Source organism: Propithecus coquereli, unplaced genomic scaffold (assembly GCF_000956105.1).
Source record: "Propithecus coquereli isolate 6110/MARCELLA unplaced genomic scaffold, Pcoq_1.0 Scaffold45, whole genome shotgun sequence".
Classification (NCBI taxonomy): Eukaryota; Metazoa; Chordata; class Mammalia; order Primates; family Indriidae; genus Propithecus; species Propithecus coquereli.
In genome coordinates this window covers 672,075-692,122 of record NW_012150285.1, presented here as the reverse complement: position 1 = coordinate 692,122, position 20,048 = coordinate 672,075, and the positions used below count along the sequence as shown (strand labels likewise).

General features: G+C 39.1%; 1 protein-coding gene across 2 annotated transcripts in view; it reads right to left on the bottom strand.

The window, feature by feature from the left end:
• Nucleotides 1-20,048, bottom strand: part of CDC14A (cell division cycle 14A) — a 160,804-nt gene that overhangs the window by 49,230 nt on the left and 91,526 nt on the right. For both annotated transcript variants that reach the window (XM_012654860.1, XM_012654859.1), the window contains exons 8-10: nucleotides 18,987-19,074; nucleotides 11,222-11,452; nucleotides 6,675-6,813 (exon numbers count right to left, since the gene is read on the bottom strand). In XM_012654860.1, the coding sequence (XP_012510314.1) occupies nucleotides 6,675-6,813; nucleotides 11,222-11,452; nucleotides 18,987-19,074 (458 nt within the window). The remainder of the gene's footprint in view (nucleotides 1-6,674; nucleotides 6,814-11,221; nucleotides 11,453-18,986; nucleotides 19,075-20,048) is intronic.

Below are 20,048 nucleotides of genomic sequence, written 5' to 3'. Positions count from 1 at the left end.
TGCCATAAAGGCAATTCAATAGAGACAAGATTGCCTTTTCAATAAATGGTTCTGAAGTAACTGGATATTCATAGCCCAAAAAAATTCATTGACCCAAATCTCACAAAAAAAAAAAAAGCAAAATCCATCACAGACTTAAATGTAAACATAAACTATAAACTTTTTACAATAAAAATATAAGAAATCACTGGGATCTAGGGCTAAGTGAAGAGTCTTAGACAATATTAAAAACATGATCTAAAAAAGGAAAAACTGATAAATTGGAATTCATCAAAATTTAAAACTTTTGTTCTGCAAAAGACCCTGTTAAGAAGACGAAAACACAATTTATAGACTGAAAAAAATTGCAAAACATTTATCAGGCAAAGGACTAGTACTAGAATATATAAAGAACTCTCAAAACTCAATAGTAAGAAAACAACTCAATAAAAAATGGTGAACAATTTGAACAGAAACTCCTGCAAAATGATATCCAAATGGTGAATAAGTACATGAAAAGTTGTTCTGCATTATTACTTTTGGGGGAAATGCAAATTAAAACCACAATAAGATATCATTATCAGAATAGTTAAAATAAAAAATAATAATAGGACTAAATGCTGACAAATATGAAAAAAAACTTTATCATTCATACATTGCTGGTAAAAGTGTAAAATGATACAGCCATTCTGGAGAATAGTTTGACAGTTTCTTAAAAACTAAACATGTACCATATGACCCAGCTATTACATTCTCAGGTACTTATCCCAGAGAAATGAAAATTTATGTTCACATAAAAACCTATATACAAACATCCACATTTTGAAATACTACTCAGCCATAAAAAAAAAAACCATTGATACATGCAACAACCAGGATGAAGCTCCAGAGAATTATAGTGAGTGAGAAATGCCAAGCCCAAAGTTTGTATTCTCTAGGACTGCATCTGCATAGCATTCTTGAAATGATAAGATAAAAAAAGGAGGAATAGATTAGCAGTTGTCAGGAGTTAAAGAGGGGATGGGGATGGGAGAGAAGTGAGTGTGGCTATAAAAAGGCAATACAAGGGATCCTGGTAGTGATGGAGATGGTCTATATCTTGATTGCATCAATGTCAATGTCCTGGTTGTGATATTCTACTATAGTTCTGCAAGATGTTGCATTTGGAGAGAGTGGGTAAAGGGTATGCCATATCTCTCTGTGTTATTTCTTACAACTGCATGTTAATCTAAAATTATCTCAAAATAAAAATTTTAATTAAAATATATGTGAATCACACCACATCACTCCTCTGTTAAAAACTCTCCACTGACTTCTCATCTCACCAAAAGAAAAGCCAAAGTCCTCACAAGAGCCTACAAGACTGAGTGATCTGCCCCTTTTACCCGCTGGCCCTCACCTCCGATTGCTCTCCCCTTGGGCCACAGTGGCTCCAGCACATTCCCATTCAGACCTTCAGCACGTGTTGTTCCCTTAGTGTGAAACCTTCTTCTCCAAATTACCCATGTGGAAAATGTAAATTAGTACAGCCATCATGGAAAATAGTATGGAGGTTCCTCAAAAATTATCAATTAAAAAAAAAATACCATACGATCCAGCAATGCCACTACTGAGTACATATCCAAAAGGAACAAAATCACTATGTCAAAGACGCATCTGCACCCCCATGCTCACTGCAGCACTGTTCGCAAGAGCCAAGATACGGAATCAACCGAAGTGTCTTTCAGTGGACAAACAGAAAAGAACAAAGACAAATAAAATGTGGTATACATACACAACGGAATACTAATCCAGCCTTTATCAAAAGGCAATCTGGTCATTTGCAACAGCATGGATGAACTGGAGGACATTACGCTAAGTGAATGAAATAAGCCAGGCACAGAAAGACAAATACCACACAATCTCACTTACATGTCGAATCTGAAAAAGTCGGTCTCATAGAAGTAGAGAGTAGAATGGTGATTACCAGAGGCTGGGGGAGGCAGGCGGATGGGGTTGAATTGAGACGTTGGTCAAAGAATACAAAATTTCTCTTAGGCAGTAGAAATAAGTTCAGGAGATTTATTGTACATCGTGATGACTATAGTTAATAATGTATACTTGAAAATTGTTAAGAGTAGATCTTAAGCATTTCACACACAAAAAATAAGTATGTGAGGTAATACATACGTTAATTAGCTTGATTTAGCCATTCCACTATATATATATATTTCAGAACATCATGTTATACACAATAAATGTATACAATTTTTATTTGTTAGTAAAAGAAGGAAAAAATAATCAGAAAATTTTTTTTAAATTACCCACATGATTTACTCTCACTTCTACAAGATCTTTCCTCAAATGCCTTTTCAATAAGCCCCCTCAGCACCACATATTTAAAACTGCCTTCTCCTCCACCCCTTATGCTTCTCTGCTTTATTTTATTTCTCTGCATAATACCTGTCATCATCAGAGAAACTATAAAATTTATTCATTTCTATTAATACTTTCTCTTTTCTCTTCTCTCTCTCTCTCTCTCTCTCTCTCTCTCGCTCTCGCTCTCGCTCTCTCTCTCACATGTGAGTTCCATGGGTCAGAAATTAATTTTTTACTTTTACTGCAACTTCTCAAGTGCTTAGAACACTACCTAACACACAGTGGCTTTCAACAAATATTTGTGGAAGGAAGGAAGAAAAGGAGGAGGGAGGAAGGGAGGAAAGCAGGGATTCCTGCCACCTGTGAGACTCTCTCAAAGGTAGGCAAGAGTGATATGAACAGGGTCAGGTACATTAAAGACCACTAAGAAAAACCTGAAACCTACAGACAATTAAAAAAGCAAAGGTTAAGATGGGAAATAACTGTTTAAAAGGTGTTTCATTAGGAACTTAGGGATGCATGTTGAAAGAAGGGTGGACCAGGGATCAACTCTGTCCTTCTCTTCTAAATGGTTTACATGTAACAGAAACATAGGCTTTTATCAACTAGCAAGAGCAACATAAGAAGGGCAAAAAAAAAACCATTTTTGGCATAACACGCAGCTTAGGAGAAGGTATGAGGTTGTATTTAGAATGGTTAGAGAAAAGCGTGTGAAACAAACCTTCCAGGAGAGATGGCTAGAAACCGTTGGGGCAGGAAATGAATTCTATATAGCAGCCTCAAACGATCAGAAAATAAAACCTAAAAGATTATACCATTTGTTAATATAATGCGTCCAATAACTTCAAGTAAAAATATGCAACATCTTTACACAGAAATAAATAAAGGGATGAAGATTTTCTTAAATAAGATCAAAGCTGAAGGATTTAAACTCCCAGATAGTGACTTAGTTTAGAACTGCAATTATGACATTGAAGTATTGGTGTCAAGACAGACAAATTAACCAGCAGAATGGAATACAGAGTCTAGAAACAAACTCACACATATACATACACTTGATTTATGATAAAGGTAACACTTTAGAGCAATGGGAAACGGTCTTTTCAATAAATTCTGCTGCGTCGACTGGATACCCACACTGGGGGCGGGGGAAGAACCTTGGCTCCTATCTCACAATATATTTTTTTAAAGTAATTCCTGATGAATTATTGATCTAAATGTGATAGAAAAATCAATAAAGCTTCTGGAATATAACATAAAACAATATATTCATACTTTGGAGTTGACAGTGATACCCTAGGTAGTACACAGAAAGCATTACCTGTAAGAGAAAGATTAATGAAATTGGACTGCAGTGAAATTGTAAAATTCTGTTCCAAAAGACACTACTAAGAGAGTGAAAATGCAAACCACAAGAGCAAAAGAATGTATTTGCAGTACATATAATAGACACTGTACTTACATTCAGAATATTTAGATGTCTACGAATCAGCAATAAAAAGACAATTTGATAGAAAAATATGCAAGAAACATGAAAAGATACTTCATAAAAGAGAATATGCAAATGGCCAATAAATAAATGAAAAGCTATTCAACCTCATTAGCCATCAGGGAAAAAGCAAATTAAAACTACAAAGCAAATTATCATTACCAAAAAAATCTAATGGCTTGAATTTAAAAGACTGATAAACCAGTTCTGATGAGAACATACACAGGTGTACCTACTTTGGAAAACTTTTTAATTGTACCTGCTAACGCTGAATGCACACCTACCCACTGTTTCACTCAAGGTATACCTCTAACAGATAAGTGTACCAAAAGATAAGAAACAGCCGAAAACTGGAAACAACCTAAATACCCACCAACAGCAGAACTAAAATGTCATATAGTTGAACAATGGAATGTTACACAGCAATGAAAATGAACGAGCTATTTCTATACACAGCAGCAAAGATAAGGTGAGGTAAAAGAAGCTAGACATATATACTGCATGGTTCCATTTATATAAGGTTCAAAAACAAGCAAACTCATCTATGGTGTCAGAAGTCAGAATAATGGTTACTTTGGTGGAAGAACTCAGTACTGCATGGAAGAAGACAAAGGAGGGGCTTCCAGGTGCTGGTAATGTTCTATTACGTGGTATATTGGCTTTGTGAAAATTCACTGAGCCTACCTCTCAAGCCACCCACTCCTGGCCTGTATTCCATCCGCATTAGTCTTCTTTCTGGGCTTTAAAATGGTAAATTTGTTGCCATTTCAGGACCTTCATGTGTCCCCTGCATGGGACACAATTCAGGTTTTGACAGCACTGGCTCCTTCTTGTCCTTTACGTCTCAACTCTTCTTAGAGAAGTCCTCCTTGACCACTCAGTCCAAAGAGCTCTCCCACCCCCTCCTTGGTTTCTATCACACTTTTCATAGCACACCCAACAAATATCTGTTGGATGAATGGTGTCACCAATGCACTAAGCAATGCCTTCTGCTATGGGGTACATAAAGACACAGGCTTGGAAGGGAAAAACATGAGAGGAGAGGGCAGAGAGGAGGAGGGAACAAAGGAACACCACCACGTGAAGCAAAATAGTATTAATACCTCTGGTGCCATTCGGAGGCATAAAGCAGAATGGGCCATAGACCATTACCCTGAAGGAGGTGATCTAATAAAGCCCAGGAAAGCCCATGAGCAGCACAGGAATTTTTCCACACACGCTCTATATGGCAAAATATAAACGGCATAGTGCCTAAACAACTGAACAAAAAAATGCTTTCGGGAAGGTTCTAATCTAAGCATTACGATTTATTTTACTCCAGTGGTTATACAAGTAAGTCATTCCTACATCTGAGACAAATACTTGGAAAACTATGGTATTGGCTCACACCTAAGGAAATTTCCTAAATTTTATAGCTTAAGTATCTATAAATTTAAAGACCTTTCTTCAACCTAGCGTGCCTTTGCCTCATAACCCTAATTTCCTCTGTATTATTCTGAGATACAGCAGAGAGAAGGGGCACAGGAGGGAGGTAGGAAGGAATGCACAGGCATGAAGTGGGTGGGTTGTGGTATCTGACACCCTGAGAAAACTAAGTGACCGCGCTATTCTCTGCTTCATCTCCTCACCTTGTGAGCTGCACCTAGCAGAGTGCCTGGTACAAGGTGAATATTCAAGGGATAACTATTGAGTGAACACTCTTCCAAGCAATAATTTTAAGAGGTTGATTAAATGGCTTGAAGAACTAGGCTTAGAAGCAGTTTGTTTTTTAACCTTAAGGCCATTTATCCAACTTTAGTAAGCAATTAGTAAAACAAGGATCTGGAAGGTACACAGCGCAAAGCGCCATGCAACTGGCATACAAAATGCAAAATAGAGGAAACCACTGGCTAAGAATCTGATCAAGAATAAAGCTCTAAAATAACAGAATTATTTTATTTGCATCTCACAGGAATTTCATAGAAACTCATGATCATTGTTTCTTACTAACTTAAAATGATTTAAATTGGAAAGGAATAATTATATGGAAAATAATTCTAATCAAAATAGAGCCATCTCAGCTAAAAAGAAAAAAATAGAAGTTTCAGTATATCACTAATTGATAACATTTTAGAGCTGAACCTGTATCAACTAGTGCTAGTTTTATTAATGAGTAAATTGATAATAAGTTCTAACAGCTTAAGGAGAAAGCAGAAGGACCAGAAAGGACTGTGTCCTTATGGGTTAAATCTCTCCATATCATGGACTGGAGATGAGACAGAAAGGTAATGAATGGATGAGTATGTAAATGAATGAATGAGTGAATGGATGAATTTATAAGTGTTCTTCTAAATAATGGTCAAAAAGCTAGTTAGTGGCAGGGCCAGTTCTCTTCTTTTTCCTTCCCTGGTAACTTCTTGGGTGCATTACCAAGTTCTAGCTGCATTAGCAGCTCAGTTAGTTGTCAGGAGAGCAGCAATCTTACCAAAATCACTGACTGACCTTAGTTGTGTTTTTTTTCCATTCTGCTTTTAGAAATGCAAACAAAAGAAAAGAATGAAAAGTGCCAGGTGGGATGACATAAGAAAATTGCACTGTAGCCAGATCACACATAGAAAATGACAGAAAAAGGGTAGGCAGAGATGGCTCTGTGATTTTCTTCTCACTCTCACCTGATCTAAGAGATATAAAAGGTACAAAGTTAGAATGCATTAGCTGTCAAATCAACAATATTCTATTCAAGGCACGTACTTCTCTAACAATGCAGCCATTTTATAACCACAGGCTTGCCAGGGTCCACAACCCAGGGAACAGCAGTAGAAAGCATGAGGAACAGGATGTAATGTGCTAATGGAGACAACAGACTTACTCTTCCAGGAAGTGCTGCTGGGGTCCTATGATGGAGCCCGGCCGGCATATTCTGATCCATGCAATTATTTCAGCATGTGTAAACCTGTAGTGTTTCATGACATAACAGGCTATCAATGTCCCTGTTCTTCCAAGACCAGCTGTAAGAGAGGGAAACAGAATAAAAATACAAAGTACAACAAATACACCCACAAAAACACTGAAATCAAATCAGAAATTACACTGGATTCAAGTGCAATAATATTATCAATAGCTAACAAACATAAACTGCTATCTTGTAAAAATCTGTATTTTTCTTTAAACAGTGGAAAGGACAGAATGAAGCTGTCATAGATTTGGAGGCAAGAAAGTGACATGATGAAAGCACGTGGGTCTGGCGGCAGCATACCAGCTGTATAGGAAAGGCCAGAGATGAGAGCCGGAAGCAGGGATGGGAGAGCAAGGGTGGCTGAAAGGAGCCGGGAGGAGGGTAGGAAAGGCGTGTGGGATGAGGGTGGGCTGCGGTGATAAGGAGAAAGAGCTGCATTAGAAATCCATTAGGACGGGTCACAGGGAAAGTTAAAGATGACTCACATTTCTGACCTAGGGATCTGGGACAATGCCAATTTCACCAATGAAAACATTTTGTTAGAAAAGGAAATAGAGGGAAAAAATGTAAAAAATATTTTTATTATTTTTAAAATATATATATTTAAAAGAAAAGGAAATAGGGCAAAGTTGATGACTTTATTTTTGATATGTTTAAGAATATTCTACTTTTGAGGGGTCCTTTTTTTCAGCTTTCTTTGGTCAAATAATAAAGGGAATCTTCTCTGATCTCCCCAGTACTTTGAAACACACAGTATTTGAGCCAATTTAAGACACCGTCATGTTGTCTAATGGTGTAACATATACCACTATTTAAGTTCTACTAAGTAAGAAATTGAACTATGACATGCTATCAATTTTAAGATCCATCTTAATTTCAGAAATTTTTAAATGTGAAAACGTACATCTTTGAATCGGTATTCCTCAATCTTTTTTACATTATTGTTCCCCCAGGAGCCTCTTAAGATATTTTTTTTCTTAATTGTCCTCCATGAAATTTTACTGCCGCAGATATATACTGCTTATCTGTTTATATACTGGATGTAAGTCTGTGCTTTATACAGAAAAAGGTTTTCATCCCCCAAAAAACAATTTTGCTTCCTTGGGGGCAATATTGCTTGGGTTAACAATACATATAAAAATGCAAATGAAATGACAATTAAGTTCATGTCTACAGATTCCTGACATTTCCTTCCCAGTAATCCTTCCTTTTTAAGAAGTATACACTGTTTTATTAGATGAGGGGAGTGTGTGTGTACTGTTTTCACCTGAAGTGAAACATCAACAAACATCAACATTCTTTCGAAAAGAGAGAGGTTCAATTACAGTCTCAGTGGATTCTTCCTTTAATAGCCAGAGTAAAGAGTCATTGGCCTTTCTGTTTCTGTTTGTTAATTCCCCAGATACCCGGCAAAACTATAGGTAAACCATGTAGGTAACACACAGCTGAACATCCTGGAAGAGGAGCCAGGGCCCAGGTGGTTTCCAGAGTCCCTCCTTCAAGTCACTGAGTTGGGTCTCTGGGGAGACAACGGCCTTCGTGATGTAGACCACAGTCTCTCACTGCTCCCTCCTTGCGCAAGGAGCTGTCTGCCTCCCTCACGCAGCCTCCTAGTTATACGCACAACCAAAAAGGAGGTGCAGAAAATTTTCAAATTTCTCTGAAACTAAAGTTGCTTCCCCCTTTTAAAAGGAGTCTATAATTTAGATCTATAAAAAGAACGTACTTAGCATTCAATAGTTAGGAGCTCTTACCACAATTGAACAGAATAGGAACATTTCACTAAGTTTCTATAAAAACTTTAACAAAATTTTTAAAGCATTTGTAATTAAAGGGCTCCCTGGCACAGCATGACAAGATGTTAAAAAGTACTCTATTTATACCAAGTCAAACACCAATTGCTTTACAGTTCCAGGCATTTTCTGAAATCCCTATAGAACATCAATAATCACATCCTGAAGCATCACAATGTTGCTGTATTTTAGATCATTATTTATGGTAGAAAATTTCAAGAATTCACAGCTCTTTTATCAGCCATGAAGTGAAAGGCAGGTATTGAATCGTTGTCAGGTTTCACACATTCCCAGCAAATTCATTTCTAGTTTATCTCTTTATAAAATACCTTATGTTGAGGCATGACACATTCATGCTCTTTTCAGCAGCTACCCAAGTTCATTTGACATACAATAAGATTCTCTCTCCTTCCTCTTTTTAGTTCAATTAAAATGCTGAGTGCTGCTTGAATTCCCAGAAAATTAAACTGACTTAATTAGGGCAGATGTCAAAATAATTAGCAGGCCTATAGCAGGTAAGTATGCTAAGAAAGGCAATACAGCTGTAATTAAACCGAAGGTATAATCCTTATAAAAGAACCCTACATGTGTGTACAAGTGGAAACAAATGAAATAACACTCTCAAAAAGATGTCACCACATGTAAATGTGACCTTCCTATGTAAGAACTGACCTCAGTGTTAAAGGTTCTGATTTTCAATAAAGATATTAAAACCTCTACGATATAAAATAAATATATATGTTTCTTCCAAGGTAAAGATTCACAGGCCAAGAATATACAGAGAATATCTATAAAAAGAATGTTTAACACTAGAGAATTTTATTTTCACAGAGTCTCTAAGGGGAGGAATACAACTGAGAAAGATGCTAAGTTTTACAAAATCTTTGGATTTCTTCGCCCTTTGTCAATCCAACATATGGATGGTTAATCCATGGATAAACTATATGACCTGGTAATCGTAACATTTATTGACTAGGAAATAAAGCCAAATTAATCTCAGGAAAAACGCTGCTTTTTATGACACAAAACGAAACTCTAGAAGAGAAGATACGACTATCTCCTACTAAACGTGCGTAGCAGCCGTATTCCCATTAGCTCTCGGGTTCGATGTTTAAAAGTATGTGAAATGCAGGCTTTTTCTTATACCTGGGCAATCTCTGACACGAAATGGGAAGGCGAACTTAGGATGTAAACGAATCACTCCTAGGACACCTGAAAGCAGCGCCTACGAATGCGTGCGCATGAGACGCCTCCGGCGGAGCAGCGCCCAGGCCAGCGAGGCGCGCGAGGCCGGGCCCGCCGCCCGGAAACGCGAGCGCGAAGGGACAGCGAGCGGCGCGGCTGCGGCCCGACGGGGGGCCCTCGCCCACTTCCGGCCACGTGGGCCAGCAGGCTCTCTCCGGGTCTCTGGGAAGCCGCGGCTTCCCGTCTCCGCTCGCACGTTCGGCAAAGTGCCTCCACCTACTCAAAGCTTAGCCATAGAAACAAGGGCCTACAAAGCGGTGTTTCAATTTCTGTCGGAACCAAAGCCACACGCGTCTGAGTAAGTCAGCGAGAGCAGCGCCATCCCCAGCACCTACTAGACCGTTGGCGCAAAACAAGACGGAATCCGGCTCCCGGACACGAAACCGCGACAACAGCACCACCCAGCGGCACGGTGGAAAGCTGCGCCTGAGGAACTCGAGGCTCCGTCCCAGGGTGGCCACGGTGATTTCTCACACTGAAATCAAAGACTCCAGTAAAGTAACTTCCACCCTACTGAAAAATCGGGAATGGAATGGAATGGAACTTGAGCCACCTCAGAACCTAACAACTAGGCCTAAGGCAAATGTCATTTCATATTTTCTGAGTAGCTGACACAGCGTTGCCAGGTAAAGTAGAATGTATGTTCCCTGCACTATTTGGGACATACTTAATACTTTAAAAAGTATCCCTTATTTACCTAACATTGAAATTTAACTAGGCAGCCTGTGTTTGCATTTGCCCGCTCTGGCAGTCCTACTGCTTCTACACTCCGAGTTACTCCTGCCCTGAAGCATCCACCCCGAAACCGGAAGTTCATCTGCATAACCAAGTCTTTCGGTTCCTCCCAAGAGGCAGGACCACACCAGCAGCAAGTAAGCCACTGCCCCTAGCAACAGGCGAGGAAGACACTCTGCTCCAGGCGGCAGAAGACGGGCAGGGCAGGGGAGGGCAGAGACGGGAATGGGGGTCCCGATAGCTGGGTCATAAAGGAGAAGCACCACCTGTCCCCTGGGTGCCAGAGGATGGAGAGGAGATGAGCGATTCTGAAAGACACAGAGCAAGGGCAACTGGCAACCCATGCTCTTGACAGTTTTACCTATTTAAAGGTGTTCCTGCCAACCCAAGGACGCTGCTTTTGTTTTCCCCTTATCTTGGCACATGGTGTCCATGAGCGTGGGCGTACAAAGTTAGTAAGGTCAGAAAGCATCTCGTCAGCAAAGCCACACCACCGCCAGTGGTCCACACCCACGCAGTCCTTACTAGGAAGGAGTTATTAAAATGGGTTTGTGTGCCAGTCCAGTTTTCTGAAATAAAAAACTTCATTGTTTTCTAAGGCACTGACTAGTTTTGTTTTATGTTATTTGCTGTTTGGGGGTTCACCCCCTCCCACAAGCACAGCTACCACCGGGCCCTCGTACGCACCTTTGCAGTGAACCGCGATCGCCCCTTCTGTGTTCTCACAGATGTTCAGGAACCTTCGCACGATGTTGTCGCTGGGTGTGCTGCCGTCTATGAAGAAGAGGTCATAGTGCTCGAAGCCAGCGTCTGTGAAGCGCTTGGCCTCGTAAATCTTTTTGTTCAGCCTCACGATTGCAGTCACGTTATGCTTTTTGAAATAAGGGAAGTAGGCTTCAGGGGCGTGAAGAGGATAACCTAAAGGAAGGAAGGAGCAGTAAGCAAAAGTCATGCATTTCATCTTCCATAACCGGAAACACAAAACCCTCAAGAATAAAGTGCATAAATCTCAACAGAGCTCAGGAGGAGAGCATGGTTCATGCAAGAGTAAAAGGTCATAGCAAGCTTGTAAAGGCATAACTGCAAACACCACAGGAGGTTTAAAAAAAAACTTCCCTAAGTACTGGAAATAGCTCATTAAAGTTCAAAACCTCAATCTCTAGGATTCAAATCCTGGGAGCATACTCCTTTCCACCCCCCAAACAAAGGCATTCTTGAAGCAGTAGGAGACCTCCAGTGATTCCTGGTGGTTTTACTCCCCCTGGAGCATTACTTGCCACTTGACAAGTACTTTTTCTTAATAACTCCAGTTAAAGCTTTTTTGACAGCTGTTAATTTAATGTATAGTACAAACCCCCACAACAGAGATTAATGATTATTAAGCACCTACTATGTACAAGGCACAATTGCATATAATTTCTCTTCTATTGTAATTCTCAAAGCAACCTGTTAAATAAAGAATGGCTAACCTCATTTAACAGATTAAGAAACTAAAAGGGGGTTGTCTGAAAGATGTTGGTCAAAGGATGCAAAATTTCAGTTAGACAGGAGGAATAAGTCTAAGAGATCTACTGTACAACATAGTGACTATAGTTAATAACAATGTATTATATACTTGAAAGTCACTAAGAAAGTAGATTTTAAGTGTTCTTACCACACAAAAAAATGGTAAGTATGTGAGGTGATGCATATGTAAACTCGACTTAGCCATTCTACAATGAATATGTATTTCAAAATATGTTGTACAACACCATATATATAATTTTTATTTGTCAATTAAAAAATAATTTTTAATTAAAAAACCAAAAAGAGTAACTTTTGCGTACATTTTCTCTTTTTGGGGGAAAAAGATGCTCAGTTTCTAATCCTATTCTATCTTTTAATGGCCCCACCATCCTGCGAGTATTCCTGGGAGTGACAGAATCAGCTGAGCTACAGACCTAGCCTGGGCCAATCAGCCAAGGTGACCAGTGGGGGCTTTGGCCACCGCAGGCCTTGCCTGGCAGCTTTGGGGGTTAGGAGGATTAATTCATCAGCATACTGATTTGCCATATCTGTAACCCATTCAGGGTTCACTGATTCATGGCATGCCAGGTGAGTGAACCGATCTTATTCAGAATCCATTCACAAGGGTGGGCTCCAAGGGTGGCAAGCAGCAGCAGCTAGGAAAGCGAACCAGGCAGTTTCTGCACCATGCCCTTGGCTGTATTTCCTGTTGCCTTGGATCCTGTTATGCTGGTCATTTCCTATTTTCTCTCAGCTCCAAGCCAACCCTCTTATACCCTGCTCTGTGATGCTGGAGTGGGGTCCGTATACATATTACATTTCCTGGACTACATTTCTAGTTGGCTTCCTGTTGGTTCTAAAAATGGGGGGGCGCTAAAGGGCAACTGGAGGAGGGAGAAGGGACTTCTTCCTGATCTCCTGGCAGCATCACTTTAGCAGCAGCAGATTGGAGCAGCCAGAGCTCCCAGCTGAGTTTGGCACTCCCGCCCCGCTCACTGGCCTCTGAGGTAAGGGCATGCTCTCCACTCCTCAGCCCCCAATCGTAAACACCAGCTGTGCAGCATTCCCCCCAGAGGTCAGCGCACCAGCTATCTGGCTCCTCCTCAGAGCCCTCAGGTTTCGGGAACTCCACTTTGCCCCTTTTGACCCCCACCACCCAGCCTTAAAGGTACTACCTGTTTTCTCCATAATATTCTGGCTTCTTCGGTGTTGCCTTTTAACACTTTAGTCTTCTTCATAACAAATTACTTATATTAAATTCCTTCTGTTTGAAATACCTAATGTGGAGCCCATATTCTTGCCTAGACCCTGCTGATGTACTCTCTCCCTTGGATCTTGCTCATTTTCTAAGCCTCATTCCCAGACTTCTCTTGGAGTCTGTGAGCTATACAACATATTCCAGTAAATGGCTTTTTGGTTTAATTTACCAGAGTTGTTTCTTCTGTCTGCAACCAAAAGCCCCAACTGGGATACTTGGCCAAGGTCATTCAAGGGATAGAGGCAGAATTGGAAGGCAGGCCTAACTAATCCACAATCCACATACATGATTTTCACAGGCCATCTTGCTTTTGAGCAAACATAATGTAGAGCTTATTTTAAAAAGTCTTCTCTGCAGAAAGAGTAACTTACACACATGTAGAGAAAACACATGCTTTTCTACTTGCAAAAATCAAGTTTATTTATTGAGTTGGTTTATTTGCTCAAATTATTTCCCAGCAACAGATATATAGCCTAAAGGGGAAAAGGACTGTGGTTCGCATGAGGAAATAATAGTTTTTCGGCCGGGCACGGTGGCTCACGCCTGTAATCCTAGCTCTCTGGGAGGCCGAGGCGGGCGGATCGTTTGAGCTCAGGAGTTCGAGACCAGCCTGAGCAAGAGCGAGACCCCGTCTCTACCAAAAATAGAAAGAAATTAATTGGACAGCTAAAAATATATAGAAAAAATTAGCTGGGCATGGTGGCACATGCCTGTAGTCCCAACTACTCAGGAGGCTGAGGCAGGAGGATCGCTTGAGCCCAGGAGTTTGAGGTTGCTGTGAGCTAGGCTGACGCCACGGCACTCACTCTAGCCAGGGCAACAAAGTGAGACTCTGTCTCAAAAAAAAAATAGTTTTTCTATCATGTGAGAAATGGGAAGAAGACGGGCTCACAAACACACGTGGGAAGCCTTCCCTAGGTGTGGCAGGCTGATGAGAGCATCTGCCTCTGTGTTCCTAGCACACCTTGGACCTCCATGATGGCACCGGTCACCCAGTGTGCTAATGGTTGGTTTGGTGTCCATCCCCTCCCCCCTGCAACCAAGGCTGTAAGAATGTCTCTTTTCATATATGGATTTCCACCAGGAATAAATGGCAGTATAGCTAATATACCTAAAAAGACTATTAAGAGAAATGATGGACACCTTTTCAGAAAGGAATGCTGGACAGAATTGTCTGATTATGGCAACAGGACATTGAAAATAATAACAATAATGACAATGATTGCACCTAACATCTATCAAGCACTTACTATGTGCTAGGCACTATGCTAAGTGGATTATCTCAGTAAACCCTGCAATTACTCACTTACTGATGCCTGGACAGTGAACTGGCCGTGCACACACAGCTTTGAGAAGTACAGCCAGCATTTGAACCCTGAAGTCAGACTCTGACACCTGTGCTGGGGCTGATTTCAAGTAAGACTCAATTTGATTCTGTTTGTTAGGCCTCCAAATAAGAGAACGTGACATGAACATTAGGAGCTGTACATCCTAGAGTTGGTAAGCAGGTTTTATAAAAATCCTTAAAACTGTTTCAAATGAGTTATAACTTAAAAAAATGGAAATTAGGGACTGTTTGTAGGTGTTATCAATGTATTTGGATGCTATCTGTGGGAGACTGTTTTTAGCACTGTGCACCCTGCTCTCTGGGACTCCTCCAGCCTACCCAGAGCTGACAGAGAGTTCATCTGACCCTTACTCCATCTGGCCACTAGATGGTGCCCTGGCATCAGTGAAGCACAAGCAGAACCCGGGAGTTGAACTGATCAAACACAGAAATAGAATTTCAAGCTAAAAGAGACTTTAAAATTCATCTCTTCCCAGGCCCTCATCTTAAGAAACCAAAGAGCAGCAGAGCCAAGTAACTAGTCCATTCAGCCATCATTAAAAATAAAAACTGCAAATTGAGCAGGCAAATGTAGAAAGACAAAATGTTAATTAGGTTTGTTCATAATAAAAATGTAATCATAATATCTGCGATCTAATAAGCACCTATTATTATATATGTGCCGGATACAGTGCAAGGCAGTCCATACAATATTTCTAATTCTCACTAGATACCTGCAATGTGCATTATATTTCCTCCATTGCGATACAGTAATACAAGAAAACTGATGCTCAGAGAAGTTGTGGAGCTCACTGAAGCTCACACAGCCCGCAAGCGATGGAGCCAGACTTCACCTGCACCGGCTCTTTACACAGCTTCGCTCATGTAAATGAGCAGGCCGACATTCCAAATTGTTGGGATTCTCAGTCGCAAGCTATCTTTCTCTGTATGTGTATGTCTGGTGCGTGTGTTTCAATACAGTTAGATGACACTGCCCTAAGAGAGATTTTCTTCCGAAGATTTGAAATCCAAAACACGTTTCATTCTGTTATCATTCATTTATCAATTCAAAATCATTTAACAAAAAAAGTAGGGCTCTTCTCACCACTATCAAAACAATATGAATCAAGATGCTGAAAGAAACTGCTGGTTGTTTCCTGTTGCCACAAACACACACTTAAGACTCTTCTAATGCATTCTGCCCAGATCCCAAGATTTTAGGGCTTCCTTTCGCTACCTCCTAGCAACAACTATTTGATTGTTAATTCCTTTAAAATCTTTGCTTTACTACTAACAAACCCCTAAAATGACTTTTGGCCTCCTCAGGCAACACAGGGCTTCTCAACTCATTAAAAAAAAATAAAATAAAATAAAAATACCAAGACCAAGATCTCACTGTAATTGGATCAAATTTATTAATTCCATCGCAAAATTATTTTAAGTTCAAAAATATTTACAAAGTCCTTTACAAAAAAATATGAAGCTTCCAGTAATTATCAGATCTTAAAATAAGGATTCCAGTAAAACGTCAATATTTTATCGATGGCAGCCTTAAATGAAATTATTCTAGACATCACAAAAGCTGACAAATATGAGGCAGTAGCACTTTCAAGACCTTTTTTTTCTCAATATGAGAGGGCACAATATCTGCATAGAAAAAAGAGCAATATCTAATCAGTTGTTATTTCTTCATTATATAATTTTTTAAAGATTTTACTCTTTACTGCTTAAATTTTCTATAGAGCATGTATGTCCTCTATAATAAAATTAAAAAGAACACAGAATCTGGAATCAAATAGACCCTATGCTTGAATCCATACACTGCCACTTATTAGCTATTACTCCTCTAAGCCTCCATCTTCTCTTCCATAAAATAAATACCACCTACTCTGGAGGATGGTTCTGGTTATTAAACAGATGATGTGTGTACACGAGGCTTAGCACCACTCCTGGCAGGTAAACAAATGGTGGCTCTAAGTTTTTCCCCATATTGCAATATGGGACCAAAAAAATTTTTTAAGATTTTTGACAATTAAGAATGATTACACCCTGTCTCTACTATAAACAGAAAGAAATATAGAAAAAATTAGCCGGGCATGGTGGCGCATGCCTGTAGTCCCAGCTACTCGGGAGGCTGAGGCAGAAGGATCGCTTGAGCCCAGGAGTTTGAGGTTGCTGTGAGCTAGGCTGACGCCATGGCACTCTAGCCCGGGCAACAGAGTAAGACTTTGTCTCAAAAAAAAAAAAAAGAAGAAGAATGATTACATAAAATATGCATATCTTTTAACTAGTTATTCTACTTCTAAGAATTTAGAAAAGAAACTGGAGCTTCGAAAAGGTGTATGAACATGTATGCCAACCACAAGAGTTTTTAAAAAATGAAAAACTGTAAACAACTTAGGTCTCATTCAAAAATAAATTAACAAAATTGTGGCACAATCGTATGGTTGAACAATATACAATGCAGTCATGGAGAATAATAATGTGGATCTACATTTGCTGCCATGGAAAGAAGTCTGTGATATGTTAAGAGAAAAAAGCTGGCTATAAGACAGCAATCATGACCTCATTTCTATTAAAAAAATTTTTTCAGTATGTGTATACATACACATATAAAATGTGAATATACATTGAGAGTTAAAATGTATACAAATAAATACAGAAAAGCCAATGGAAGAAGTTAAAATCACCTACCACCAACTAATAAAAGTAGTAAACTTCAATAGAATTATAGGTCACTTTTATCAGTTCATCTGCATTTTCTTTTCTTTTTACGAATAAATATATATTACCTGTATAAAAACATTTTAAATGACTTTTTAAATTATACTTCTCAACTTCCATTTGAGAAAACTTGGTCAAATACAGGAATCCCAAATAGCGAAATTCTTTCAACTTTGCCAAACAAATACCCAGCAATAAAGCCACCACTGAAACAATGCCCCTACTAAGATTTCCTGGGCCTGAGTCAGGTAATTTTGCACAGAAAGCAGGTTTAATCAATCTTATCTCAAAAGATCCACTGTCAGAAAGCAGTTTCCTTAGGTTCTCAAGCATGTTATTCCCAACAACCCAATATGGCAGAGGTTAATTAATTAATGTCCAGAGCAAAAAAGATTTTTTTTCTTATAATAAGATGATCCAATTCTGGCTTCACCATAGAGGTCTCTTGTTAACTCTCTAGACCTGGAGTGCCCACCCACAGAGGAAAACCATGATTCAAGCAGAGTTCCCTGTTAGATATGTCACAGGCATGAAATGGTAAGCATATTGGTGTAAACTCAAACAAACTATAAAATCCAAATGCATGAATAACAATATCCAACAAAACTACATTTCAGAAGAAATAACTGGTGATGATGATGATGATGATGACAAAAGAAGAATAAATCTAGACCAGGGGTTTCAAATTAGGTTCCCTCAGAACACTGGTGTTCCACCTCTGTGACCAGATAGAGCAAAAAATGAGTGTTATGTTCATAAATAATATTTTTTCAATTGTATGTACTTCCATAAATTATTCTTAAATCTTTCATGTGTATCATTACTTGTCTTCTAGGGAATGTTAGCAGATGGAAAAAAAAATGTATAAGTATAAAATAAGTATTGATGTGAAAACTTGCATAGCCGATCATGTTTTATTTAAGAGGTTTATTTTTAGTCTTGCTTTTATTTTTTTTCCTGAATATGTATGCCCACGGCTATCCATATATTGTAAATAAGTAGTTTAATTACTATCAGCTAGAAAATTGTTCCTAGTTGTCACAACAGAACTAAATATATCAGTGTGCAGTGGCAATGTTTAGGAGCCCAGTTCTGGGTTGAGTACAAGTTCTGCCTTAACTTTGTGACCTTGGACAAATTCCCTGCTAATAAGCCTCAACTTACTCTTCTGTAAAAATGGAGACAACAGTATCTACATCTCATAGAGTTGTGTGAGCATTAAAGGAAATAATGGTGTGATTACCTAGTAACTAGCAAGCACATAGTAACCACTCAATAAATGACACTTATTGCTATCATCGTTACTCAACATGGTATTCCCCAAAGAATACCTTGATATGTAGGACTCTACTGCCAATAAATCTAATAACCAGTGATAGAATTCCAGCAATCTGCTTATTGGTTTGAACATCCTATTTATAGCAACCTAAAAATGTGTCAGTTCTAAAACAGTGATTACAGCTCCACCTACTGGAAGTATAATATTTAAAACACTAGTTACTACTTTCAGTTTTTTTAATTGTAACAAATACTCTTTGGAGAATATTATCAAAGGAAAGGATTATCTGAGGAAATAAAGAAATTAAAGAGGATGAACTAAAATAAATTTTTGAATGGTAAAGGAAAGAAAAACCTACCATTTTCAATTTTGCTTTTAGGATGTGGTCCGCTAAATGCTAAAAATTTTCCTGGAACAATCCAGTTGAAGTCACCATTTTCAACTCGCTGGCAGAATTTTGTGAGAAAAGAGAAGAAAAATATTTTATAATTCTTATACAATATAGTAAACCCATACACATAAAACTGCTTTTCACTTTTAGTACTAATTGAACATAAATTAAAACAAAATAATATAGCTTAAAATAAAAACATTGATCTGATTCTCAAAATGCTATTTATGAATCAATCCACTTCAGAAAATTTTCTGTCTAGACCGTATGAAAATTTTAGAAAACTTTACTTATGATAAAGGTATTTTGCTTAAAATACGTTTGTCTCCTGGCCATTCTGCAATGAAATGAAAACAAACATTGCTGCCCCAGCAATAAATAAAGGCAGGTAAGAGAAAATGGAAAATGTAACCACTTTCCATGAACATGATAAACATACTTTAAACAGTGAAAAAAAAAATCTGTAAATATCAGGTTCATGATGAACACACTTCCAAATTTTTTTTCTGTTTTTATAGGCTGATATCTGCTGTCAGTGCTGATTTTTAGACTGGGAAACAGCAGGAGGCAGGAGTGAGGGTTAGAGGCTCATCAGACCCTCAAAGTATACCACAAACCAGAGTCAGCCAAGGTATACCACAGGGGCGACAAACCCAAACAAGGGTCAGACAGGTGACATACATAAAGGCAGGTACTCCTCGGCTCTAGCTAATCGGTCACCTTGCAGGAAAGCCAACTGAATGCCACTGACCTTCCACCTGGATTTTCATGTGAAATCTCTCTATTTCTAAAACGTTGACTACTTTAAGATTTTAAAGGCCGGGCGCAGTGGCTCATGCCTATAATCCTAGCACTATGGGAGGCCGAGGTGGGAGTGCAGCTTGAGGCAAGAGTGAGACCCCATCTCTACTAAAAATAGAAAAAATTAGCTGGGCATGGTGGCACGCGCCTGTGATCCCAGCGACTCGGAGGCTGAGGCAGGAGGATCGCTTGAGCCCAGGAGTTTGAGGTTGCTGTGAGCTAGGCTGA